The sequence below is a fragment of the Onychostruthus taczanowskii genome, unplaced genomic scaffold (genome assembly GCF_017590055.1).
Source record: "Onychostruthus taczanowskii isolate IOZ18803 unplaced genomic scaffold, ASM1759005v1 scaffold58, whole genome shotgun sequence".
Lineage (NCBI taxonomy): Eukaryota > Metazoa > Chordata > Aves > Passeriformes > Passeridae > Onychostruthus > Onychostruthus taczanowskii.
The window spans coordinates 4,388,277-4,415,365 of NW_024503457.1; the positions used below are offsets into that span (position 1 = coordinate 4,388,277).

The 27,089-nt window shown below is 40.3% G+C and overlaps 2 protein-coding genes across 2 annotated transcripts; one reads left to right on the forward strand and one right to left on the reverse strand.

Moving 5' to 3' along the window:
• Positions 1 to 3,213: 3,213 nt before the first annotated feature.
• On the reverse strand, positions 3,214 to 8,220 carry SOWAHC (sosondowah ankyrin repeat domain family member C). The gene is made up of 2 exons (XM_041418204.1): positions 6,521 to 8,220; positions 3,214 to 4,273 (listed from the first exon to the last, which is right to left on the reverse strand). The coding sequence occupies exon 1, from the start codon at positions 8,103 to 8,105 to the stop codon at positions 6,597 to 6,599; it is 1,509 nt and encodes a 502-aa protein (XP_041274138.1). The 5' UTR covers positions 8,106 to 8,220; the 3' UTR covers positions 3,214 to 4,273; positions 6,521 to 6,596.
• A 219-nt stretch (positions 8,221 to 8,439) lies between these two features.
• Positions 8,440 to 20,590, forward strand: SEPTIN10 (septin 10). The gene is made up of 7 exons (XM_041418118.1): positions 8,440 to 8,469; positions 11,990 to 12,107; positions 12,798 to 12,993; positions 14,438 to 14,624; positions 18,149 to 18,310; positions 19,776 to 19,872; positions 20,424 to 20,590. Exons 1-7 carry the CDS (start codon positions 8,440 to 8,442, stop codon positions 20,588 to 20,590), a joined length of 957 nt encoding a protein of 318 aa, XP_041274052.1.
• The last annotated feature ends 6,499 nt before the right edge of the window (positions 20,591 to 27,089 follow it).

A 27,089-nucleotide genomic window follows, 5' to 3' on the forward strand; every position in this document is an offset into this window, starting at 1 on the left:
GAACAATTATGTATCTTATGAGCAGATATGATAATCTTACAGCAACTCTTTAGTTTCCTGTAGCTACTGTTCAGTGTTGATCCAGCTGATTTCTGTCAGTAGCTAGAGATTAATAATGGACTGTTAATTAGCTATGTCAGCTATATGAGGTACTTTGCACCATTTAACACTAGTCTTCTCTGCCCTCCAGTTTCACCCATAGTTTAGGTTCAGTTCATGTCATTTATTCACATGTGAAAGTGTAATAATACCTGTGTAAATGTTGATGTAGCATCTCTGCTTTCATCCCCATCCAAAGAAGAACTGCCAGCAGCTTCAAAAGGCCTCAGACTTACCAGTGCTGGAACCTACACTGTGCAGCTGTAGTCTGCAGGGGTGGCAGCTATGACACCCACAGTCTGTTCCACCCAGCCCAGCTGTGGCAGGAGAGGACACTTTGAGATGCAGAAGACAAGTGTGAGGTTGGTAGCTAATGGTCCTACTCTGGGAAGCAGCTGAACCAGCAGGACTTACCTCCATACCTCCATTCCTTTAGTTATACTGTCCCAAACTGTCACAGTCGCTTCCATAAGAGAGATCTACAGTAAGATACTGTGCCACAGGTAACAAGGAAAAGAAACAGCAAATATAGATGTCCTTATATATTCAAGTGTTACAAACCTGTTTGCTGGTACTTGGATGCTTTTATATTGTCCAAGTGTATGTTCAGTCAACTGAGACATCTTCCTATGTCTGTACTGTTAATTTTGTCTTTCTGTATTTAAAGCAGTAAAAGGGACAGCACCTCTTTAGTATGAAATGTCCCAAGGGATTTCTGTACCTCAACATATATTTCAGATGTACTTTATCTCTGTTTTAAAAGGAGACCCCCCAACACATTTCCAGAATAGTCAACCCTTCCACCCAACCAACCATCACCGACCCAGCTTTAAAAAAAGACATCTGTTATTTATGCCCACCCTACTACCAGCTTCTCAGGCACTCTTAAAGAACTGCACAGTGAAATAACTGGGAGAGCTCAACAGCCAGCCAGAAAAAGTGAAAGGCTTCTGGCTTCAGCAGAGAAGTACTGAGGAAATGCCCAGATACAGCCCACATGACTGAATTATTCTGGTAGTTAGTTGCATTTGAGATTAGGTTTACAAAGTCTCTTTTCATGGACAAGGGTTGATGCAAGGATACATTCTGCAGGCTTTCTGCTTTAGACTGATAGCAGTCAGCTTCAATCATTTACCTGCACTGATGCAGAGCCATGCATGGACACGGGTCTGTTAACTTCTGCCACTCTCGCCAGTCCTGCTGTGGGTTTGGCAAATGCCTCTTTAATGAAACAAGGGCAGGTTAAAATCGATTAATGTGACTTGCCCCCAGCACCCAGGGGAGGGGACAGTTTACAGCTGTCGATGCAGAAGGGCAGGTGCACCTAAATACACTACAATGGTTCAGTTGGCATGGCTGGTCTAGCTGAAAGAACAAGGAATGCTTTTGCACCTTGACCTGAGTATTACCTGCTCTAAGGGCATCTCATGCACCACTTGCAGCTTCACTCCTTGTGAAAGTCTCAGAATTTGGTTTCTCCAAGGTTTTACCACAGGAGATGAACTGCATAACTTGTAACACAGTTTTATTAAAAGCAGACACAAAACCTGGTAGGTTGGCTCAGTTTTTCCAAAAATGAGTGCACATTAGGACACATCAACACTAAATTTGGCTAAACTGAAAAATCATAGAAGATAAATTGTGGAACAGCTGTAAAATGATCTTTCATTATAACAAAACTAGGAATTCATGTTTCATTTTTTTCTGTCAAACTGTTCACAGTTTAGCACAAACTAAAAAGCTAGCCTAATCCCTTCTATTAATCTCAGACTTCTTCCTCCTTTGCACACTCAGATGAGGACATGAAAAAATGAAAGTATGTACTTTTTCTTTCTTCAATGCCAATAAGGAAACAAAATGCATAACTACTTTTTTTTTTTTTCCTGGATGAAGTCTCTGAAGTTTAGCCTATTGCCTTCAGGTTCATATACATTCTGTATAACTCAAGGTGTATTAAGTCAAGACAGTAATCTCCTTAGCCCTCCTTTTTAGCTAATGGAAGAATAAGTTAGCAATGCAATGCTGAACAGCTTCTCATCCAGTGAGAATCCTGAAGTCGGGCTATTCTGACATACCAGGACTGTACTGCAACAGCTGTAGCTACACTCAACACAAGAGTTGTTTGTGCTTTTGCAAACACTACTAGTCACACAAAGAAATGTTGGTAAGAGGGCCAACTCAAATACTTAGCATCAGACATGAATTTATGTTAAGAGCTCTCAGAAGCCATCTCTATCAAATATTACTCTTTAGGAGAAGGGATGTATGTTTAGATACAATTTTCTAAAGAACTAGTCAAGCCATTGCATGATCAGCAAGCCTCATGGAGTCTGCTCTTCTACCAAGTTCTCCACTTCCCCCATAACCTCGGCTGCTTTCACATGCCTCTGTTCTCTCCTAAGGTTCCCAGAACACTTCCTCCTCCCTTCTCCTCTCACTTGTGTCACCATACTACTGATTTAGGGTTGCTTGGCTTGGAGCTGCTTGCATCCTGATCCACAAGCATGGTAACAGCTGAGACTTTTCAGTTTAAGCAAAAATCTGGATGTCTGTTAGGAGCTACTGGCCACATGAGGTTTTCACATATCTTCTGGAAAGGAAACAGCTTCAAAGAATTTTTAGATACACCAAAATCCCACAGTCTAGCTTGCTGCTGAAACTTCCCTTTACAGTAGCCACCAGCTGTAGTTAAGACACATTACAAAATACCTTAATCCTAAACCCTTTTTAATTAGGTGCTGACCTTTACACAGTGACTAAAACTAGTATTAGCCTTTCCAGGGTCAGAGATATTAAGCTGCACAGAAGTAAGGTCAGTATACTATTTTAAGTTAAGCAATGCCACTCTCCCAGGCCCTTATTTAGACATATTTGTCTACAACTAAAATTGTTGTGTCTTCATTTACATTGACATGAGTTATTAGAAAGTAGCTGCCAAAGAAAAATGTTACTGTTTTGCAAACAACTTTACTGTATTTACTGTTTTCCATGTCTCACTGCTTGAGTGCTAGACAGCATCAAACATCAAGATAATGAAAAAAACCCATCACAAACCAATAGACAGTTTTGACAGCCAATATGCACCTAAGTATGTAGCATACAGGAAGCAATTCAGAGCATTCATGGGCTCTTTTTATTTTGAAAAACTAAAGCTTACAGATTCTCAACTCATAACCATTTAGAGAGACAACCACAAAAAGTGTATTAATAAAACCCAACAGGCTTCCAGGCCTCTTAAATTTTTCAAACATAAAGTACAAAAAAAAGATACCACATGTTACATTACAGTCTTGCTGCCTTACACACCATCACAAAAAGTGAACAAACACATTCAGTAACTTCAGGCATACCACTGAAAAGATACCAGTAAGTGCTCCAGTTTTCTGTACCATACAACTTTATTTCAGTCACATCTTTCTAGGCAATGTATCCAAAATATTTGACTCAAGCATACCTTTAGACTGCAAATATACTGAAATAGGGCATCAAATCTTTCTTACTTCAAAAAAAAACCAAACATTAAGTTTTAGGTCATATTATAAAAAGTAACCATGTGGAATGTGACAAGTCATAATGTGAAATCAAAGTGCTTTATTCCCATAGCGCAGAGAGACACGAGTGGTTATCCAGCCATTCTTTTGTATATCTCAAACACCAGAAGAGATATTTGCTCTGTTGCAAAGACCTTTGGACCGTTATGGTGAAATTTCATGAACTGACAGCTAAACAGTATCAGTGGACCAGCAATTTCACGTTGATACTTCAAATAATGATGTAAATGAGGCATCTTTTCATAATTTTTCATGTTCCCTTAATAATTTGCAAAGTTCTACTGTATTATGTAACATTATATTCCAGTTCATCTCTTAAAATCCAAGATATGCTCTATTTAAAACCCTAAAGTTATTTCCCTAGAACCTAATAGCTGTTGAAGACTTGGTATTTTTGTGCAATTCTTTGCTACTTGCATGTGAAGAAAGAAACACTTCACCCAACAGCCTGTATGAAAGAACTATAAACTCTCAAAGCAGAAAACAACTTTAATAAAGTTTGGACATCAGTAGTTGCATGGAATATGTGCTCAATTCAGATGTGCCCACACTGAAGAATACTCACATTTTAAGTGTTCAGTCAGAAAACTTCCTTCCTACAGAAGTCTAAAAACCTATTTATCCTGCAGAGAAAAGTTTAAGACATAAGCATCTAATTATTTTTCTGTTACAACAGAATTAGCTCTACATCATAATATGTATGATTAACCCTCCCTCTTTCAGACACCCCACTGTACAGGAGTACAGTTTAAACAGGGAGGACTGAGGGAAGATTTCTGGTCCTGTCCCACAGACATAAAGAAAAAGTGCTTTGCAAGACTGATTTTATCCATTGCATTTGAGGCAACCAACCCAAAATGAAGGCACATGAAATCTATAACATTATAGCTTATAAATTGTAAACTAAAGCTGAACCTCTCTATAATCTCTAGTCTTTTTGCACAGAAGTAATGACCAGCACCTATGCAGAGGTTCTGTATTATTTTTAACGCAGCTTTTTCCAGAAATAGTTAAGTGTTGCTTGCATGCCTGTGCAAACACTGTCATTTATTAGGTCTTGACATGAAGTGCAGAAACGTTGTTTATCTGCATGGAAAGTCTGATGCCAATGCATCAGTAGCACTTCCTTCCCGTCGCTACAAGAAATGTAAGTCACTAGCAACAGCCACAGAGAGCCAGCTGTTACCTCAAAAGTGCACACTCCCAGCAGCAGTTTTCCTGTGAGGTGTTCTACAGCTTGTGGCATGCATTTAATCAGTGTTTCAAATTTGGATTTTAACATGTCAAAGCCTATTACTTTTGGTTAACTACAGGCCAGGCACGCACATGCACCTAAAGGAAGCCAACTCAAAACGTGCTTTGACAAATGCTGCATTGAAACTGGCCATACTTTAACGACTAAACACAGATGAGCTGCTACACTGAGCAGCATTCAGGATCCAGGGTCAGCTCAATACCTCAGCTCTTAAGGAAAGCTGAATATGGATATAAATCTGCCTCCTAGATTTCACTGGAGCTGCTACCTTTACAGCAGAGAAACAAGATTCAAGGTTTCCGAAAGCTTTAGCAGACGGATAGGCTCGTCAATCAGATTAAGACTTACTAGGCTGTCAAACAACAGTTCAAAGCCTTGGCTATCACTTCTCTAGAAATATACGTTTAAAAGAACTCAAACACCACTGCCACCACTTAACTAGAATATATAATTACGCTGCTTCATTCAGAATGATAAACAGGGATTGAGTTTTGGAGCTCTAGTTTTTCACCCTACGAATGAATTCACACACCTTCCTTTTTTTTGTTTTCTTCCCCTTTTTTCTCTATTTCCGCACAGTGTAAAGTGATGGGATTGGCACACAAGTTACCAGCGGACACAGACCCGTAGCTATTACATTACAGAACCATATTAGAGTTTCATGAAGATTTCATGCAATGGTGTCTTGGTGTCTGCGCCCTTTTATTCTAAAAGAGAATGACTTTCACAGGTAACACATACAACACGATTTTCTGATTTTTAAATGCAGTGAGTTACACAAAGAACATTAACATGAATTGACCAGACTTAATAACCGGAACTGCGCTAGGTCTGGCACTTGAGAATTCACAGTGATTAAAATAAAATTGCTTTGCCTAAGACAAAACATAAGATACCAAATATATATAAAAACTCTTTGCTTCTATTATCTTGTATTAGTATTCCAACAGCAATAAGCAAGCTCAGTAGTACCTCAGACAGCAAAGACTTCTGCACGTGGTTAACTTTATTCATTGCTTGCAGTGCAATGGATTATTACTTTTTAAAATAATATATTCATGATGTCAAATTAAGCAATTTTCAATGCATAAAGTCAACACAGGCTCAACTCTTTGATGGATTGAAGCTTGGATTCTGACAGGAAACCATTCTGTACCATCTCATTTTGTGTACCCAACTCCACACTGTGCCAGGTGGTATTGCTGTTAAAGAGAAACTTAAGGTATACTTGTATATTACTGAGGTGTTCTTCTGTCATAGCAAGTTGTTTGATGATAGTTTATAGTACCAGTTGATAATGTAAGAGTAAAGCATTTGTACTTTTCTTTCCCCCACTCACTGCACTAATCCTAGCAGATCCACTAACACAGGTTTACGATCCCAAAGCCTGCTTTTAGAGAGAAAGGAGGACAGCTTTTAAACACCCCAGTGTTTCTCAACCCACCCACTGCCTCCCATTTCAGCACTGAGGGCCTGGCTGAAGCAGCTGCTCCCAGGAGCTGTGAGCTCCCAGAGCCCTGCTGGGCTCACTGCCCACACCGAACTGGGAGTTAAAGCAAGATACTCAGGACCCTTCTGGCGGAGTCCACGAGTGTAGATGAGCACCCACTCGTACCTGCCTCACCTTCTGTGCTACACCTGAGGGCACTCTGGTCCGTGCATCCACCTCCCAGACCTCCTGCTGCCTGGCCTTATCCAAACACATTGGACTTCGGCCTGAGCTTGAATGATGATTTCAGGGATTTCTCCTCATGCTCTTCCTCCTCAGCGTCACCACGAAAGGAGGGCGTGTTGTGGATGATCTGAGTCCTGAAGCGGATCTTATTAAGCCGAGGCTTCATCCGTCCGCTGCCAGAGGCTTTCCTGGACATCTCCTTGCCTTTGCCCGGCACCGCTGCCCCATCGGTACCTTCAGCTTCCTCCCCAGTGCCGTGATGGTGGTGGGAGAGCCGGTAGTTCATGAGATTAGTTGGCAACACCTTGGAGAGCCTCCAGCGCCCGCTCCCATTGCCAGCATTCCCTTCCTCCTCCTCCTCCTCCTCCAGGGCCCCCACGAGGTTCCGCATGTCCCCCGAGGTGCCCTGCTGCAGGTATTGCGCGGCCTTGCGCCCGCTGTAGTCGCGGATGTCCACGTCGGCGTCGTAGGCTCCCACCAGCAGCTTCACGACCTCGGCGTGGCCGTGCATGGCGGCGATGTGCAGCGCCGTGTGCCCGCCGCTCGTGCGGGCGTTGATGTCCACGGGCAGCCCGTGCCGCTGGGCGAAGTTGACCAGCGTGGCCAGCAGCTCCTGCCGCCCGTGCTTGGCGGCCCAGTGCAGCACTGTGAAGCCGGTGATAAAGTCCCGCTTGCAGAGCAGCGCCGGCTCGCAGCTCAGCAGCCCCTCCAGGCTCTCCCACCGCCCGTCCGAGGCCGACAGCATCCAGGCGTGCTCCAGGGGGTCCAGTGCCACGGAGCCGGTGGTGCTCCCCTCCTCCTCGGCGGAGGACGAGGCCACCGAGGCGCTGTCCGAGTCGCGGCCGCGGCCCCCGCTGGGGAGGGCGCCGCGCTTCAGTTGAGGGGAGCTGCCCCGCGCCGCCTCCCGCAGGCTCCGCCGGCCGCCGCCCTGCGCCGCCGCCCCGGGCGCTCCCTCCGCCGCCCCCGCCTCGTCCGTCGCCGGGGGCCGCCCCGGGCCCGTCGCTATCGCGGTCTCCTCGCCGCCGCCGCCGCCTTCGCCGCGCCCGGGAGGTGGCCCCCGCCGGGAGCCCCTCCGCTGGCCTCCAGCCACCGCCGGGCTCGGCCGGGGCGGTTCGCCCCGCTGCCCCGGGGGCTGCGGGCGGCTGCCGGCATCCTCGCCTGTTGCCGGCGGCGTCTCCTCAGCGTCTGCCCGTGGGGAGGGCGGAGGGCTCGGCTGCTTCGCGCTGTTCTCCGCCGCCGGCTCCTGCTCCCCGGGGGTCAGGGGGGCGGCGGCAGGGGGCTCGGGAGCGCAGTACCGGCGGCGGAGGTGCACGTACTTGACGCCGGTGCCGGGCTCCTGGCGCACGGTGGCCACTGCGTTGACCAGCTCCTTGAAGCGATGCCGGGCGGCGGCGCGGCGGGAGGGATCCGCGGGGTTCAGCCAGTCCCGGAAATGCTCCAGCAGCTCGGCGTTGCGCGCCCGCCCGCCCCGCGCCGCCAGAAACAGCACCACGGACTCTTGCTGCAGCTCCGCCGGCTCCGCCATCGCCGCCGCTACCCCATCACGGCGCTCCTCTTGCTGCTACTGCCGCTGCTGGAGATGGTGGTGGCAGTGGCGGTGCGGGCGCGGTACAGCCGCCGCTGCCCCAGCCCCTCCTCCCGGCGGCAGCATGCCCGGCAATCACTGCCGCGGCGGCGGCACCGCGCCGCCCTCCGGCCGGGAGGCGCCCGCCAACAGCGCCCGCCCCGGCGGCGGAGCCGCGGCCGCATCCCCTCCCCGCGCTCCTCCCCGCCGCGTGGCTCTCCCTTTCGGCGGCAGTTTTGGCCGTGTCCTTATCTTCCTACTCTCCTCCCTCCTTCTCTATCTCTCTGGCGGGGCTATGGCCGCTTCCGATGCCGACGGGCACCTGGTAAGTCCCCTCCGCGGTGCGGGGAGCGGCTGGTGAGCAGCCCCTGTGCCCGGGGTGAGCCCGACGCGGCTGAGGGGACGGAGGGGCTCGGCAGCGACGGCACCGGGAGGCGAAGGAGGGTGGCGGTCGCACCGTGCGAAGAGGTGGAAGTGCCGCCTGTACCTCGCTGCGGGGCACCGGGCTCTGCCCCTGGCCCGTGCCGGACGCTGGTGGGGGTCGGGCTAGCGGGGCGGATGAAGGCTCCTGCCTCACGCCGTCTAGTTCTCAGAGCTGCCAGACTTTTAGAGCAGTTGTTGTTAAAGGAACTTGTTTTCAGGTGTCACTCTTCCTAGCGCTCCCGTGGCGTATCGCGTATTTCAGGCAATAAGTTGAATCGTACCTACTGAAGAGTTACTTCTGTGTGATGGCCAAGCTGTCAGCTTTATGTCCTGAAGACATTGAGCCCATCCACAGGACAGTGCTGGAGCGTAGCTGCTGTGCCTGTAGGTAGTAGTGGAAAACTCGGAGCTCAGGAAGAGTCAGATTTGGGTGCCCATGGGCGCGTTAATGGCGGGATGTCCACGGGCGCGGCATCCTTCCCAGGAGGTCGGCGTAGCCGCCGGGGCTGGCGGGACCCTCACCCCCTGCATAATCACGCACTGGTTACGGTTTTCTTTGAGTTTTGGAGGGCAAATTTCAGTCACATCTGCAAATCCAGTAGCAAGCTAGTTTCTTGCTTAGATTGCTAGTCTCTAGTCTGGTTCTGCAAAGGTTTATGCAGAGTGGTGCAGGTAGTGTGAGACTTACTTGCTTTGGTACAGCATGGTGATGTGCAGTTTTAATAAAAAATATGTGGTAAATTTAAAAGATTACTTTTTTTTTTTTAGTTTCTGAAAGAATAATTTTTAAATGTTCCACCATCTCAGGCTATGGCTTTTTTCATGCTGTTTTTAATGGGCAAGAAAACTTTATATAAACCAAAATATTTGATGAAGTTATAGAATCTTAGAATGGTTTGGGTTGGAAGGGATCTCAAAAAGATTGGTTCCAACCCTCCTGCTCTGGGCAGGGACAGTTTTCACTAGACCATGTTGCTCAGAGTCCCATCCAATTTAACGAATCTGGAGAAATCCAGACACATCAGTTATATCACCAACCTTCAAAAATGGGGTTGAGGGAAGGAATGAGATGTGGTTTAGGTGCTGTCAATTAGGTGATCAACTACGTGATATTTCTTTTAGAAGTAGTAAGAATGCAGATATCCTGTGGTCAGTTTTGTGGACTTGATTTCTCTGCTTATTTGTTAGACAATAGCAGAGGGACAGGCACCTATGTCCGTGGAAAATTTCAGAAGGAAAAATATGGCTACTGCTTTTCTATTAAGACAATGCTTCAGGTGGAATAGGTTTACACAGTGATTTCTGTGTAAGGAAGGGAGGTGTTGTCCTGAAGGAGTGCTCCCTGCTTGGTAGGCAGCAGCAATTTGAACACTGAGGCAAGCTACTTCTATTTCTTTATTCTGGTTTGTGCAAAGTGGGGTGCTAGGTGATAACCCACAAAATGCTAGCTGCCCAGTCATCAAAACGACATTTATAGATTTTAGCAAACAAGGAAATCAAGGGGCATTGGCTACTAGTTGCATAGTTTTCTTAATTAGTGTTCTACCTTCTGTTGGTTAGTCATTCTCTCATTTGTCATGCTAATTAGTTCACATTGGCAGTTTATCTCTTTTGAGTTGGTGGGTTTCTTGAGTTGGAGGTCACAATCTCCTCCTGCTAAAATTTCCTCAGAGCTGAGTCAGTTGATTTCAGCATAGTTGCTGAGTTGGCTTTGTTAGTTTCTTCCTTATATTGGATGTTCTGCCAAATGTCCTTGTGGCCCATAAATTTTAATTTTTTTGTGTCCACTCTCATTAGTACATCCTTGTCCCCAGGCTTTGTTAACCTCCTCCAGGTCTGAGATCATCGAGGCATGTCAAGCCCTAAGTATTTAGCAAGGCAATTTTGCTGACAAAATAATTTATCTTTCTAACATCTGGACATCAGAAGGAAATAAATTTATTCCTGCGTGGGTTTTTTTTTTGTTTGGAGAGTTACAAATGGCAGTGCAGAGGCTGGGATTTAGGCTGATGACATGAAGGTGAAAGGCCTCCCTTCTCCAGTCATGCTGAGCCTCTTGCACTGGCTTTTGGTGTGGAGGCTGAGTGGTTTGTGTTAGAGGAACTGTCTTCTCCTTGTGGCAATAGAGGTGCTTTGAGTATCAGACTGAGTAGCTAGAGATCTTACATGTGCAGCCATTCTGTCTCAGACGCACTTGTCTTTAAATGGACAGGAAATTACTATTAAAAAGTGATTCTCAGCACTTTTTAATAGTAATTTTCGTCTGGTGGAATGCCTTGAGAAATTTTGTTTTCTGACATGCTTTGAGTGTACTTTTTTTTAATAACCCAAAGATGTCGTATTTTGTCTTTAAGTAGTTCACTTTGCATATGCATTTTCCCTCATTAGTCTAAAATGGAATTATCTAATTAGAGGAATGTAAAATGAGAGTGAGTGCAGTTTAGTGCAGTGCAGTCTCTAAGTCCATTCCAGGAAGTCCTGTGCAAATAAAGAAGAGGATGAGTATATGCCTTGAGGAATATCCATATCCTTGTAGCTGTTAGAATTCTGAGACTTGCTATGCATACCTATTAGAAAAGGTGTCACTTTAATGGGTTTTAAGTGTTAAATTAAAAGATTTCCTACTGTTCACCATGTGCATGTTCACAGGAAACAGTAATGGTTTCCAATTCCATGTGGATTGGAAATATAAGAGAAAGAATAGCGTGGACCAGTCACCATTTCTACTTATGGTATGCAGTGTTTGTTTAAAAATACAGTTAATTTCTATGGATCAAGATGTTTCCATTTAGCCTTATACATTTTAGTGTGCTCACTGCCTTGATGTCATGGTTCTAGATTGCTAGCTGATGTTTGAAAAGGAATGTGCACCTTTAGATATTCCTAATGAAATAGATGTAATGCTGTCTCAGAGTTCTGGTGCATATAATGAGTGCAGATAATGTTTTAGTTGACAGAAATAGTAATTGCAGTTCCAGCTCCTCAGAATGAGTTCTGTTTGGTAATGCACACCTTCCTCTGATTATGCTTTCTATTTTGAATTCTGATGCTTAGATTTTTTTAGTACTTTTTCCTATTTTCAAGGAACAAACCAACTGTGATGTATTTTCTCTCTACAGTTTTCAGTTTACATTTTCAATTGGACTTGTCTACTTTATTTCATTCATGTTTCATAAGGTTGTTTGGTTTGGTGTTTTTTTTTTCCCTTTGTTTTTCTTTTTTCTTTTAAGCCTGCAAATTGTTCTGTAAAGTAAATTTAATTTTTTCCTCAAATCATGGAATAAAGCTCATTTGACAGGTCTTTTTTTTTCAGACTTTGGCTTTTCTTCATTGCATGTGAAATCATAAGGAATGAGTTCTAGCTTTCTAGTAGAATTTTTATTGCCATTGTTAACTGATATTTTAAAATTACTTTTCTGCAGCAAAGTGTTGGCTGTCGAACTTTGTCCTTGTCTGCACATGTTGGGTTTGACAGCTTACCTGACCAACTGATTAGGAAATCCATCAAGCATGGCTTCTGCTTCAACATTCTTTGCATTGGTGAGTAGTGTCTGGGTGCCAAAAGGCTTTAGTGGTATACTCATCTTAGGAAGTGACTGAAATTTAAATCCCATTGTGGTGTTAAATAGTTTCTTTAATGTTAAGCATGAACTGGAATTCCACCCCTTCTCCCAGCTTTGTTTATTTGGGTTTGTATGTAGCATTTTCGTAAACAGTGTGAAGACCAAAAAATGTTGAAAGTGGATGCCAGTCATATATTCATTTATCAGCAGCCTTTTGGATTTTTTTGAGTAAATGGAGCTTACACCTGTAACAAAGAGCTCCAGATTAAAAAAAATTCTGAAATTCAAAGGTGGTATTACTGAAGTGTTTTTATACTTATCAAATGTTTTGCTCAAATATTTTGCCCTTATTCTTAAAAGACCTTTCTTGAATCTCTGGTTTCACAGCTAGCTTCTGAACTTTTAAAAATCTGTAGGAAATTAATTCAGGCTTTTAAAGAAACCAAAGTGTCACGACACTGTTCTGCTCATTACTCGTTAGCTGATAATTTACCTTTATATGTAGGATGAAAATACTAATGAAAATATATTTAGGGTTCACTAAAAGAATGCACAGTTGCACAGTTTTGCTCAGAGAAATCAGTTGAGTTTTTGTGTACACTTTGTGATTATTATGTATTTATTTGATGTGAAAAATGTCTTCTCCATTCCTTCTGTTTAACTTCAGGGGAAACTGGAATTGGGAAGTCAGCCTTGGTGAGCAGTTTGTTTAACACCGATTTTGAGGACTCTCCATCAACACATTTTCTGTCAAGTGTGCGACTTAGAGCCCAGACTTTTGAACTCCAGGAAAGTAATGTTCTTTTGAAGCTGACAGTTGTAAAAACAGTGGGGTTTGGTGACCAGGTGAACAAAGCAGATAGGTAAGTGTCCTCTTGTCACTATGTTATGTTGAAGTTTTGCTCTTAAGTGCAAGTTGATTTTTCTTTGGGCTTTGTAGTAAGGTTGTTTTACATGTGTTGCAAATAGATGGTTAACTGTTTTCCCTGTGTGCCAAAGTAAACACATTGTTCTTCTCATGTAAGGAATTATTTTGTAATTCAGATGAACTATGCCCTTTTCTTTCTTAATCTTTTATAAATGTCTGTATATGCAGTAGTTTCTTTTGGGGTGGAGAAAAGCAGGGAATTCAGTGGGTGGGTTTTTAAATAGCCAAGCAGATTATAAAGTACTGTAGATTATATAGATTAGATCTACAGGGTTTTTAACAATTTGATTGTAACTTGTTGAAGACCTTAAACTGGAAGCTTAATCATGTGGATTACCGAAGGTCTTTGTTTTTTGTGTCAGTCAGCTTAGTCAGAAGATGTAGAGGCAGCACACTGGTGTTTCAGTGTGCTGAACTTTTTTTGAGTCTCTGCTTTCGTGACTTTTTTTATAGGACTGAACTAACTCAGCAGATCTTTTCTTTCAACGTAATTGTAAATAATTTATGCCATGTGAGTACCTAAATGGTGGTACTCATATAATAAAAGGTTAGAGAGTCACCTTAAGTTTATATGACAGCTATGGCTTATGATATGACTGGATAATAGCTGCTGCTGGTGAATTGGATGAAGGACATGCAAGTAGATACTAGTATAGCTATTAGAGGTTTTGATGTGTGGTATAGGAGGTGCCTTTTTGTTTTTTTGATTTTGTGTGTAACACCTTATTCTGGATTTCAGTAGCGTTTGATCTGGTTTGTAAACTTTGTGGAGCAGAAGAAATGTAAGGGTGCACTGCTTCTGCATCTAGCAAAACTTTATTTTTGAAAGCACATTAGAATCTGGTTTTAGGTAGGATAAAGTATACTTAAACTGTACTTACTATAAATCAGTAGTTTTTTATTCTCTAGCATTTCTCATTTTAGTTTTTGTCTGTTGTTTGAGAGCTCTCTCACATACGGTACTTCAGAAGATAAAGTTCATCCTGTTTCTTGGTACTATTAGTTGAATATTCTTTCTTGTATTGTACCTAAGAGGTTGTTGTATCTTCCTTATATTTAAGAGTTCTGCATTTGCACAACTTAATTGCAAAAATTGAAAAACATCACTTGGGAAGTTTGCTTATAACCATAATTAACTTTATGTAACTTTTTTACTAATGGTAGCTAGGAAATATTTTGTTTGTATTAGATGCACAATTCTTTTTTGAGTAGCTTTTCAGAAATTAGGATTAGTCTGTACACATAATTTTCTGCCCTACTTGAGCAGCCTTTTGACATGTAAAGCAAAAATCTGCAGAACAATACAAGAGAATTCCCTTCTTAGTCTGTCTCTGTTTAGGAGTAGCTAATATCTGGTTGTTAAATTTTATTTCCTACAGCTATCAGCCAATAGTGGATTATGTAGATGCACAATTTGAAGCCTATCTCGAGGAAGAACTGAAAGTTATACGTTCTTTATTTAGCTACCATGATACTCGCATCCATGTCTGCCTCTATTTCATTTCACCTACAGGCCGTTCTCTAAAAACCATAGATTTGTTAACTATGAGAAGCCTAGACAGTAAGGTAAGACTTGGAAACAGTTCCAAGAATTTGTCTTACTTCCTAAAGCATCTTGTAGCCTTCAGGTCCACTACCATGTTTCAGTTCTAGATTGATGCATTTGGTTTTGTAATGTTTTTTTGGTACTGATATTCTTTAAGTTCTGAATGAATGGGCTCTGCAAGTAGCTTGCAGTTCATCACTTGTTTATTTTCAAATCAAAAAGAGAGAGACATATGGTAAGAACATTGAAAAAAGAAGCACAACAAAGTTTAAAAAAAGTCAAAAAAAGTGGAACCACACCAACTTCACTTTTATTAAACCCTAAACATTGTAGTGAGATTGGATAGTGTACCTTCTATAAGTACTTTACTATTTCTAATTAAGCTCGTTTCTGGTTTTTGGACTGCTGGAAAGTTGGCATCCAAAAAGCTCTGCAACACTGAAGATCTTCATTTTAGATAACTGAAGAGGCATAAAGAGACTTGAACAGAGAACTCTGCCAGTGTGGCTTTTTCTGTGACAGGCTGCAGTAGTGTTTTAACATACTGATTTAGGAAAGCTTTAAAGTAGCAGTTTCTAGTGAAATTACTTGCATTTTCTAAATCCATAACTTTCTTCATGTAATGGGGCTGTGTGAAGCTAAATGTTTAACATATTTTAAGAAACCTTTTATTATTTGGATTTAATTTGTTGAATTGCTGAAAATTTTGAAAACTTAAATGCATTTGCTGTGTCTTTCGCCTTTTTCTTTGTGCAGTACTAGAGCCCTCCCACTAAATTTCCTTCCTGCGTTTTCTTGTTTCTGAGAAGTTTTTCCAATATAGCAAGGATTAAATTAGCAGTCGAGGCCACATTTGTGTTTGATAAGCACATTTGGGATTTTTGTTACTTTGTTTGTGGATGTATTTTGCATTCTGAACTTCTCAATAGCAGAGAAGGGAAGGTATGGTGGTACAAAGGCAGGGGAGAGCACATTTCTGTGTGCTATTTCTAGGTTGTGCCTGCTCTTTACTGAACTTCTTTTAAAACAGTGTTTCTTTCAAATTAAAAGGATATAGATCTTTGAATTCCAGCATCCTAAGAAAATACTTCCATCAGGATAAACCAAAAGTAATTCTGCTTTGAGGAAATTTCGGCTTCTAGCCTCCTACTGCAAAAATTTTTAATTCTGCTTTGGCACAGAGAGAGCATAAACCACATGTAACTCTGTTGTTTTATCCATTTGCAATGGATTCTTTCTGATCTTACTACAGAAATATCCATGTACACACAGAAAGAGTTATGTGCTTAACTGTAGTTTTGTTTCCATCTTGTTGTGGAGCACGTTTGTGGTGCTTTCAGTACTGCATTCTCCTAGTGGCAGTTAAGAACTTGCAGTTTCCCAGGATATGGGAGTCCCTGGGTGTATTTGCAGGATTCCATAAAGAGAAGATGGTACAGCCACATGCATCCATCAAATGTGTAAATCTATGTAGAAAGCTGTCTTGAGTTTCTTCCTGAATCCACTGCAGTGTACACTGTGTACTTTTGTTGCGGTCTGCTGCTACAAAACAATAGCAGATTACACAGCTCAGAGGTACAGAGGGTTCTTGGGATAGATTAGGTTCATCCCGTACTCTGCAGTCCTTGAATTAAAAAACAGAGTATCTATGGTCAATTTATTTTTCTCTATTATGAATTGGATGAATAGCTAAGAATTTGGGCTCTAGCATTTAGACACCGGAAAATCCTCTAGTTTTGCTTCGGATCGCATCACTACAGAGCAGCCAGGTTTCATTCACAGACAAAGGGGATCTTTTCCTGTTCTCTTTCCTCCTGGAAATAGTGATTATTCAACTAAGAGCTCTGCAATTGTAATTCATTGTCACAGAATTGTATGCAGGTTATGGCTAAGTCAGTAAAGTATCATGGGGATTTAGTTTGGGTTTTTTCCCTGCAGAAAGAATCTTCAGAAATTTTTATATTGATTCACAGAGGTACACTTCAATCAGCTTGCTCTTGCAACCAACAATGTTTTCAATTACATGTATTTATTTTCCTTCTTTACTGCTTATCTAAAGCCAGAGTTAATTTTATGCTTTTCAATTTTTATACAGTTGTGGTGATTTAATGTCAATGTTGATAGCTGGAATCACAGTTTCTGATGATTTTTCATTTTACTGTTCTTCTTGGTAGATTTTCTCTGCTATTTGTTTTCTGTTTTCTAAGAAATTCTCTCCTAATTAGTGAGTGCTTGAAAAACGTTCACATTGAAAAGACAACTTTGGCGTTGAAAAAGAGTAGAGATTAATTTAATTCTGAGGACTCTGTGTTCCATCCATTTTTAGACCTATATTGGAGAAAACTTACGTTGTTGTCTCTCAGCTAATTTGATCAAAGGTGTGAATTATTCCTAGTGTAACAGATTGTTTATTCTAAATGAGTTCAGTTATTAGAAAAATATATTCCATAATTTTATTTGATTTTAGATATTTTACCCCATGTATGCTTAGATCATGTATGCTACACAATTAAGGACTATCATCAGGTAATCTTGGAAGTCATACTTCAGAGCTGGCTTGCTTCTTTTTCTTTGGGACATTTTGCTTAAGACAGAAGTCTTATTTCAAAATATCAATTTTGAATCTGTTCTTGACATTTAGGCATTTCCATTCAGGCAGAATATTCAGAAGAATAGAAAGTGTGTATCTTTTTTTCTTTTTTCTTTTTCTTCCTTCCTTTTTGCATCTGTGATCAAGGAACTCTGTAAAACACTTCATCTTCTGAAATCTGAAAGAGTTATTTATGATGTTCTTTCAAAGTATTGGATATTAATTATTTCAATTTATTTCCATTTGGGCATTAATTATTTCCATTTAGTTCTGAAAAATGTGTATTTTGGGTGTAGTGATAGCATTTGTAAGAAAAAATTGGCGTCTATTGCTTCCAAGTTACTGCCATCACTATTTTAGGAAATAGGGCAGTTTAATGGAACTGAATTCTGCGGTCTGAATAATTAGCTTAGTAAAGACTGGTAAGCAAGAAGCTTTAGCCTTTGTTATTCCTCTGCTCATGTCAGATATTGGAGAAACTGTGCTGCAGTGGTGAGGTGAAGATGTAGCTGAAAGGAACCCAGGAAGAGGCTCAGGGGCAGGCAGGGTTTGGTAGCCAGCTTCCTTTTCTTTCTGTGTTTAGACTGCCAGCTTTCATGTAACACCTGAGCCGTGTCCCCTGCTGCTTTAAACTAAACAATCTATTTTTTTTAAACAGAGATATAAATACTTAATGGCATTGCTTGCATTTGAGTACTTTGCTCTATGAGACCTGCTTTCTTGTTCTTAGAATCAATTACTTTTAAGGGTGTATATTGAATAATTGGTTGCTAGTTAGTTGAATGATGCCCATGAGAATATTTTTCATTGTTCGTGAAAATTTGATATTACTTGATGGAAAGGTTTAGACTGCAGAGGAAGTTTAAACAGCTAATTAATATCAATTCTATTTACAAAAGTTGCCACCTCAAAATTGAATTCTCACACATTTCATGTAATTTATGTCATTCCTAGGTGAATATTATACCAGTTATAGGCAAAGCGGACAGCATTTCTAAAACTGAGCTACAAGAGTTCAAGAAGAAAATTATGAGTGAATTAGCTAGCAACGGCATCCGAATATACCAGTTTCCTACTGATGATGAAACAGTTTCTGAGATTAATACTATCACAAATGTAAGTAAATGACAAAAATGTTATTTCAGTACTAAAGCATCATTCTCTAATGCTGATTAATGTCGCTGCTTTCACCATTGTCTTTAAACTTGTAAGTTTGCATGTCACGAGTTTGTTTATTCTTCTTATGTGTTGGGGTTTTTTCCCTACTTGAAAGTCTTCCTGCCCCTCTGCTGTTGATACCTGTAACAGAAAAGAGGTTCTCATGCATAAATGGTTTTTCTAATATCTGGTTAATTAATATATAATTACTATTATAGATGGACAGATTGACTTTGCTCTTTTCCTCAACAGATACAATTTTACATCTGGTAGAGAAGATATTTAGGTGCCTTATGTCTACAACTTTCTACAACAGCACGTCTTACACCTGCATTTTTTCTTTTATTTAGTACTTTCTTTTGAAATTAGGACAGATTTTCCCTGGGGATGAAGAAGTCAGTAACTGGCTTATTTTCGGTTGTCCTTTCCGACTGTCCCAGGGGTAGCTGCCAGCTCTCAGCTAAGGCTGTGAAGCTGGATGGCTTTGCCTTGAGTGCTCTGTGTTTGCTGCTCTTGTGTGTGTGTTTGTAGGTGCACATGACCATGTTTGTGTGTACGGGGGTTTGAAAGTAGGGAACAGGAGCCAGGATGCTGGAGCCCATGGCTGTGCATTCCCAACCTCTGTTACCTGGCCAGGGAGTGAGAATGTGCAGCTGTCCATCAGTAACAGGTCCTTTTGCTGTGGGGAAACGTGGTGGTTTGTTACTTACCACTTCCATGCTCTGCTAGTGATTTATTTTCCAGGTAATGATGTTTCTTTATTTGGTCAGCTGTTGTGGGTCAGCACGCAGGCAGTCAGTGCCCAGCCTATCTTTGTGCCAAGCCCACAGCAGTAACCACAGCACAGGTTCCGATGTTTGATTGTCATGTGAGTGTTACTGGGATATGAGCTCTGATTGAATGTGAGTCATATGTTCTAGAGCAGTTTTCTGTTTGGGGCTGACATTTCCTAGTGCAGCTCAGGGTGTAGTTGGCTGCCTTTGCCCTTGGGGCAGACCTGCTGAATCAGGAACAACCTGCTGTTCACCAGGTTGTTCTGCAAAGTGCCTTTCCAGAGTGTTGGCCCCCCAGCATGTGCTGGGGCATGGGCTTATTCCTCCTGACATGCAGGACTTAGCATTGCTCTCGTTTCCACTTTCGTGCGGTGCCTGTTGTCCCATTTCTCCAGCCTGTTGCGGTTCCCCTGAGTTGTCAATACACCCATCTGGATCTATCAACTGCTCCTCATCTTCTATTGTAGTTAATAGTTTTTTTATCAGTAGATACTGCCTAGCTGCTGATCTCCTAGGGGTGGTTTCTGGTTTTAAACTGCTTGTTGGCTTTTCCTGAAATGGTGTTTTCCTCCCTAATTTATTTCTGAGGTGTTTCTCTGTTTTTTACGTAAGTGCGGACAGATAAGACTTAATTGGTACATTTCCCACAGGGTTATTTGCCATTTGCTGTGGTAGGAAGTATGGAGAAGGTGAAAATTGGAAACAAAATGGTGAGAGCTCGTCAATACCCTTGGGGCATTGTAAAAGGTAAAAGAATTGTTAAAAGTATCTTTATGAGCTTTTGCTATTGAAGTATAAAATTCACCAGTAATACAAGGGGCTCTTTCACTGATGCCAGTATAAGGAATATATATACAGTATAAGGAATATAGCAATTAATACTTGAGACATGCACTAACTTGTAATTTCATCCACACTGGTTCATTCTTGAGATCAAAGTATGAGATGGTGTATGTAGTGTTTGGGCAGGTTAAGATAGTGGCAGTACCTCTAGCACTACCCAATTTCAAGCATTTGTGATTGTCAGTAAAGAGGGTTAAAAAAGAGATAAATGTGGTGGTCTTCATCTCAAGCAGGAAATTGGGACAGGTTGAAATATGTTCACCAGTACTTGCAAGTCTTCAGTACTTCAGTGTGTATATTAAAAATTATACAGAAGTGTAAGAGATATAATAAACAACAAGATACCTTTCCCTAGAAGTATATTTAGTGAACAAAGTAAGTGATGATGTTTATAATGTATTTTGACTATTCTGCTACTTCTCCATAATAATAAAATCATCTTCTTTACTGATTAGTGGAAAATGAGAACCACTGTGACACTATAAAGCTCCGCAGGATGCTTTGCACAAATATGGAAGATTTAAAGGAGAAGACTCGTGCATATTATGAGTCGTACAGGCGCTGCAGGCTGGAAAAGTTGGGTTGCAGAGACATTGGCCCTGAGAGCAAACCAGTCAGGTAAAGGACTTGGTGTGCAGCGCTTGCTTTCAGCATCCATTCACTTCACATCAACCCCATGCAGAGCAGCGTTCATACATAAAATAAGCTTTCTAAGAAGAAAAGAATTTTTTTTTTTTTTAATTGAAGGATGTAGCTGTTCATTCAGTTACCTTCATGGAGAGCTATATGGGTTTAAATTAGCATTCTTTTTGAAAACATGAAAGCCAGCCAGTTATATTGCTGAAATCTTTTTCTTCTATAATACACCTGAGGATTTTAATTTTTTTCAAGGAAGCATGTCTGTTTTCTTTAGGTATCTGTGCTTTAGGAACTTTTAAATTATTTTCGTTATATATTATGTTTTACTTTCTTTCTTAAGAATGTCTGATTATAAATAATAGTTTGGTTGGACTCCAGGTTCAGAAGGAACCGAAGCGAAAACTTTTACAAAATAAATGGTTACACTGTTGACTTCCCACATTATCTGCCATCATAACAAATGTCTTAAAATTTTCACATCAAGAAATCACTTGCTGCACTGTAGGGAGTTAAAAGAGGATTGCAAAGGAAAGTTAAGCGGAAAGTTATAGACACTCAGTTTTTTCATGTAGTAAAGCTGCTTTCTGCAGAAAGCATTTAAAATTTTATATCTATTTTGTTTAAGCTTTTATTTCCAGTTCTCTCATCTCCCTCTTCCAGCTTCCTGTTTTTTTTTTTTTTTTAATGCATGGGACTGTACTTTTAACTGGTCAGAATCCTGCTGGGGAAGAGCTGATGCTTCGTGAATTGTTCAAGCCTTCACGGTTTAGCGAAGCACCGTTACTGCATAGTTGTGGTGGGAAATACTGACTTAAACCAGGCATGAAAACAGAATAAGACTTTGCTTTAAAAACAGTTATCATTGTTTGAACCAAGGCACATTTGCAAATTAATTTGTTTAGATTATGTCAAGCTGACCTTGAATCGGTGGTCTCTTGACATTTCTCTTAACAAGAATGTTATACATCCTTTTCATAAAAAGAGAACCAAAGGTGAAAGAGGTTTAAAACCAAGTGAAATTAACTATAGAATTTTCATTTGGTTTATGTTTAAGAATGTGTGTTAATAGCTGATATCTTGTTATCCTTGTCTAGGGAAGATTTTTTTTTTTTAGAGATTTGTTCATGGCAGTATTGACTCCAGTACCTTCAGCTTTTCTGAAGCTCCATTTCATGATGTACAGCCATCTCAGGTTAAAAACCATCATCCACAGAAGTGTTTTCTTCTACAAACAAAGGAATTATCTTTGTAAAACCCCTACACGGTTTACATTTTGTAAACAGCCTGAAGTGGCAGGTTCAGATCAGAATGTCCCAGTATTTTACACTTCAGAGCTCATTTAAAAGTTGTCTGCTTCTTGGATGTACAGAAGAGCTGAGTTCCCTCTGGTGTGTAGATTTTATGTACGGTCTGCTAGATGTCAGCTCTATTGAGAGAGTTTTGGCAAGAAAGTACACTTAGTTGGTAGTTTTGGTAAATCAGTTTTATTGAAAATGCCATTGTTTTGGAAGGATGAGAACAGATATCCCATAAGAATCTAGAAAAATGAACTTTTTCCCAGATTTACTGCAAGAGGAAGAGAAAAGTGAGACTAGGATAGATGTGGTTGTCCCTCAGTAATGTGGCATAGTGAATGATGCTGAGGTCTGAAAGAGAAGGTGTTTGGTGTTTTGGGAGAGACATTTTATGGTACTATAAAAAATGAAGAGAATTTAGAGGATGTGGATGCAATGTAATTAGCAGAGTAATGCAGCCTTACCCGTAAGGTGCTTTATCAAGTTACTGAGGAAACAATAAAAAGTGTCATCCTCAGCAATGTGATAGAAAATGTCTTTTTAGGTAGAGGAAGTTTAGTGGTTCCCAGTTTACTTGTACATTTAAATAACTTTTAGAATAGGTACTATCCAGTTGTTTTAGGCAAAAATCTGTTATTAAATCCTCTTTGTCCTTAGAGATGTTTACAATATATGCATGTGGAGTCTAAGAGCTGTAGTTTAGAGTTTAATTAATATTGCATAGCAGTATATGCCTGAAGATTAAAATTTCATGCTAGTTGTATAAATAATGATCAAAATGCATGTTGAGAATTCATATTTTGTACCTGTGATGTAGCTGTCTACATATTAAATTTGATAATAATGTAAATTTAGAACACCTTTGCTAGACTTGAATAATTGGCTGTTTGTAGCCTTTGAACACTGACACTTGAGTAACAAAATGTGCCCTGCCTTTTGGCATATTGGGAAGAAGCTGCCTGTGAAGTTCCTGTACTACTCATTTGGATTTAGAAGTAGGACAGTAGTTTATTCACACAAAGTTGTATGCCACTGCAAGGCAAAACCAGTAATTCTTGGATGTCCAGCTGTCTTGTGAGATAGGTTGTGGGCAGACGTCGGTAAAGCCTTTTACTCTTGCATGTGTGTAAAACACACTTTTACATGTGTGTAAAAACACGTTGGCAAGTTTTACTTTTTTATGGGAGATGTGGAAAGAGATGGTTTCAGCATACAACAGAAAAATATATTTGCATCTTTGTTACTGGATCTGAGAAGGGAAAAGAAAGGTAATGTGAAGTGGCTGTCTTGTGCACGCTTTTAAAAACACCTATTCCCAAATCCTGTTTTTTTGGTGATGCTATTTCATAATATTTTTTAAATTTGTTAGTTTGCAATTGCATTCTAAGAATGAAGTAATGATCTCAATGGATAGCAGAGTATTTAGGGTGTAGTTTTATGCAGTATCTGTTGGATATAAAATTCAGGAAGTGAATTTTTTATAATTTTATAATTTTTTTGCTACTTAAAATTGGCATTTGCATTTCTTTGTTGTTGAAAAGTAAAGATAAGCTTTTGTGTGTGTGTGCAGATGGTCTGATCCTGTCTTTTTGATGATCCAGTTATGCCCATTAGGAACATGAATTTCTAGTTTCAGGTCATTCTCAGCAAGAGATAATTGCTGAGATGTTTTGAAAGGTAAAATTTGGAATAGTTGAAAACAGAAATCTAGACATGAAGAGAGCTTCCAGGAGAACAAATTTCTTAATATGCACACACATACCTAGTTAGCCTAGGTATTTGCAAGGGAGGAGAGGGTTGCTAGTGTTTTGAAGTTGGACATTTTGTCCAAGAGCCCATTTTTCAACTTAAGTTGTTACCTATGGGCATATTTTTGTTTTGAAATAAGAAATCTGACAGACCAGGGTCTGCTGAAAAAGCTGAGGATTGATATTCAGACCATATACTTGCGTGTTTAGATTTGCCGATGTTAATAATTATCTGGGTTAGTTGTTTTTCTCTCATCGTAATTACAGTTTGTTCTCCATTATAATTGCAATTAAACATTGTTGTAACATAAGCATCTTGATTTTTCAGTGTGTGGGGAATCATTCCTTGGCTTTTTCTTCCCCAAAACTGGGATATTCAGACCTTGCAGTTCTTGAACTCGTTTATTTTTCAGTCTGTTTTGAAGGTGATGACAGAAAACCAGGAAGGATTCAGTGGCATGAAGAAGTTTGTATGTAGAAGGCTGACATGACTCTTGTCATGTCTAAGGAAAGAAACCTAATGTTTGAAAGGGCTGTTAGACCTTTTCCTTAAGAAGTCCTTAGCAGTGGAGTTCATCTGACCAGCTGCAGACCTTTGCATTTGAGCTAAATATTTTAACCATCTTAGAATGAGGTTGGACCATGCCCAAAATACCTGGTTTTCTTGCCCCTACTGAAAAATTGATAATTCTTTAAGTCTACCACATCCTTATTATTGCTCAATATCAACTGAGCTAGTCGACTGAGTCAAAGCACAGTGCTAGAAATTCCTGCCATTAGTTAATTTTTTTTTTTAAAGTTTTTCTAATATACCGTAATTAATAGTTAAATGTTCTGCAAAAGGTTACAAGTGTTGCTTTCAAATTTCAAAGCTTTTAAAAGTGTAATTGAACTTTAAATACCTGTGTTGTTCAAAGTGCACATTGTGTTCCACTGAGAGGTAAATTCACTTCAGAATCTTTATTTATGAACATAATGTGTCTGATTTGCAATTTTAGGCTTCTGTGCTTTCAGTCTCATGCAGACAGAAAAATTATGTCGCAGCTATGCTTCTGTAGCAAGGCAGGTGGTAGTGCTGGTATGTATGATTAGTTTAAGCTTTCTTCACAATCCCTTACTACACAACCTCAGTAAGAATACATTATTTAAATAATTAGTTATAACATTTAAATTTTGTAAGTGTCTTTGTACAGAGTATTGCATTCTGGTTATCTAAGCCAGAAGAATGGGAGCACCTGTGAACTTGATTTTCATAATGTACTAAAGATGAAGCAGTGAAACCAGTCTTCAGATAAACCAAAAAATATTTTACTATGAGCAGTGGATGAAGTAATATTGAAAGGATTGGCTTAAGATGTGGTGAACTGTTTTTTCTTCCTCCCAAAATCTCCCAGTACTTAAGAGTGTTTGGGTTATTGTGTTGCTGGTACGCCACACACAGAAAAGGAAATTTTGGTTTAGTTCTGTCTTGGTGATTCCCAGAACAATTCAGTCCAGGAGGAGGTATTTCATGGAGTCATAGAATGGTTGGGGTTGAAAGAGACCTCAAAGACCATCTATTTCCAACCCACCTGCCATGGACAGGTACACCTTCCACCAGACTGGATTGCTCAAAGCCCCATCCAGCCTGGCCTTGAACACTTCCACTTGAACATGTGCTGGCATCCACAACTACCTGCACAGTAAATTTAAAAAATACACTTTTATTTCTCCTTTTTATGTGCAATACGATTATTTACTGAGTTGAGTCTCTTCGAAGTTCATATTTTACTAATGTTAGCACAAATTGCTTTTAATTGATAAAGTAACCTAGTCTGGGTCTAAAGATGTCCACATAAGGAAATGAAGGTATGATTGTAGCATGTTAACTTAGTCTAGCATTTGCTCTAGCAGCTTCATCTTTCCCAAAGGCAGCATTTTATCTGTCAGAACTGACACTGTGTGCAGAAGCTTGAAGAGTGTGAGATTGCTAGCACTTGAAAACCTGTGCTGTAGCATTATTGTCTAAACTTAGAGATAGTGTGAATTAATACTCTGTGTGAAAACCATGCCCCTGTTTAACATGGATTTAGGGATTTAGAATTTCAGGGTGACCTATTACTTCACAGCTGATTAAAAGCCCGGAAAACAAACCCAAACACAAAAGGATAGTTGTTCTGAATTTATTTTGTTGCCATGTAGTGCTCGAATAAGATAGAATAGGAGTGCTCTGGCCTTGATATCTTACGAACATTGTCTGCATGTGCAATTTCAAGATGTTTCTTCTCTCTTTAGATGATATTTTGAATACAAATAAGAAACTTCAGGATTGAGAAACTGCCCAGTCAACATAAATTTAAAGATAGAAGAGAGCTGTTTAAGCTTAGTGTTGCTCTAAATAATTAACTCTTTAGATTTTCTTTTGGTTTTTCCATTTATAAATGGTTTAAATAGAAACAGTAAAAGATAGGACAAAAATACAAGTGTGTATGTATATTAAAAGTATAAATCAAAATGAAATTCTTAATATACATACCTGTTTATTTTACATGAGGGTGGAAGGCATGAGTTACCTGGCAAAGGACAGTAACTGATGTTAGCTGGGAAGAGCTGACTCAGCAAAATGTGTAAAAAGCAGCCCCAGAAAAAGGTTAGAATATTATCCACAGTTTAATCTGTTCTTAAGCCAAATGGAGAAGACAATGCTTTTGAGTTTCCAATAACCATTGAAAGAGCTATGTTCGTCCATATGTGTGCTCTCTGGAATCATGTGACTTAGATGATTATGGTAAATGTTTTGGTGGAAGAACTTGTGTCATTAAGCAGGTTTGCTTTTCAGAGGAAGTTTGGTGTGTGAGGTACATCTATGTACAAGCTCCATTCGTATTTCTTGAAAAGCACATTTCCCACCAGCACTTCCTGGCAGTGGTAGTATTGACTCTGAAAATGTCAAACCTCTAGTAGTTTATTCATATGAATAAATTACTAGCATCTTTTAATTTGCCATGATATGCTTTGACATGAAAGAAGTAACTCAATTTCAAGTACCTGTTGTTTGGAGGGAAAAAAATGATCTTGTGTACTGAAGAGAAGGGAGGCATAGATTTAAAAGCAAAAAAATGTTTGATTTACTTGCTGACTTGTTTTTTTGACAGAGTTTTGCTCAATGATCTGAACGAATTTACTCCTCCTATATAGTTTCAAATACAAGTATAGTATATATTCAGTTTATTTACTTCTGGAAGAGAGGGTTCAGGAAAAAACAAGCAGTCTTGAGGTTTTGGCTGTTGCATGTTGTAAGTAACCCTGTGTTTTGGATGTTGAACTATTTAGGAAATTGAATTCATTCTATATTAATGTAATTCTGCCATATTTAAATTTTGACATTAAAGAAAGAGTGCTATATGTTTTGAAGATCCTGTTATTTTCTTCCATTTTCATACAGGAACAATCTCTTACA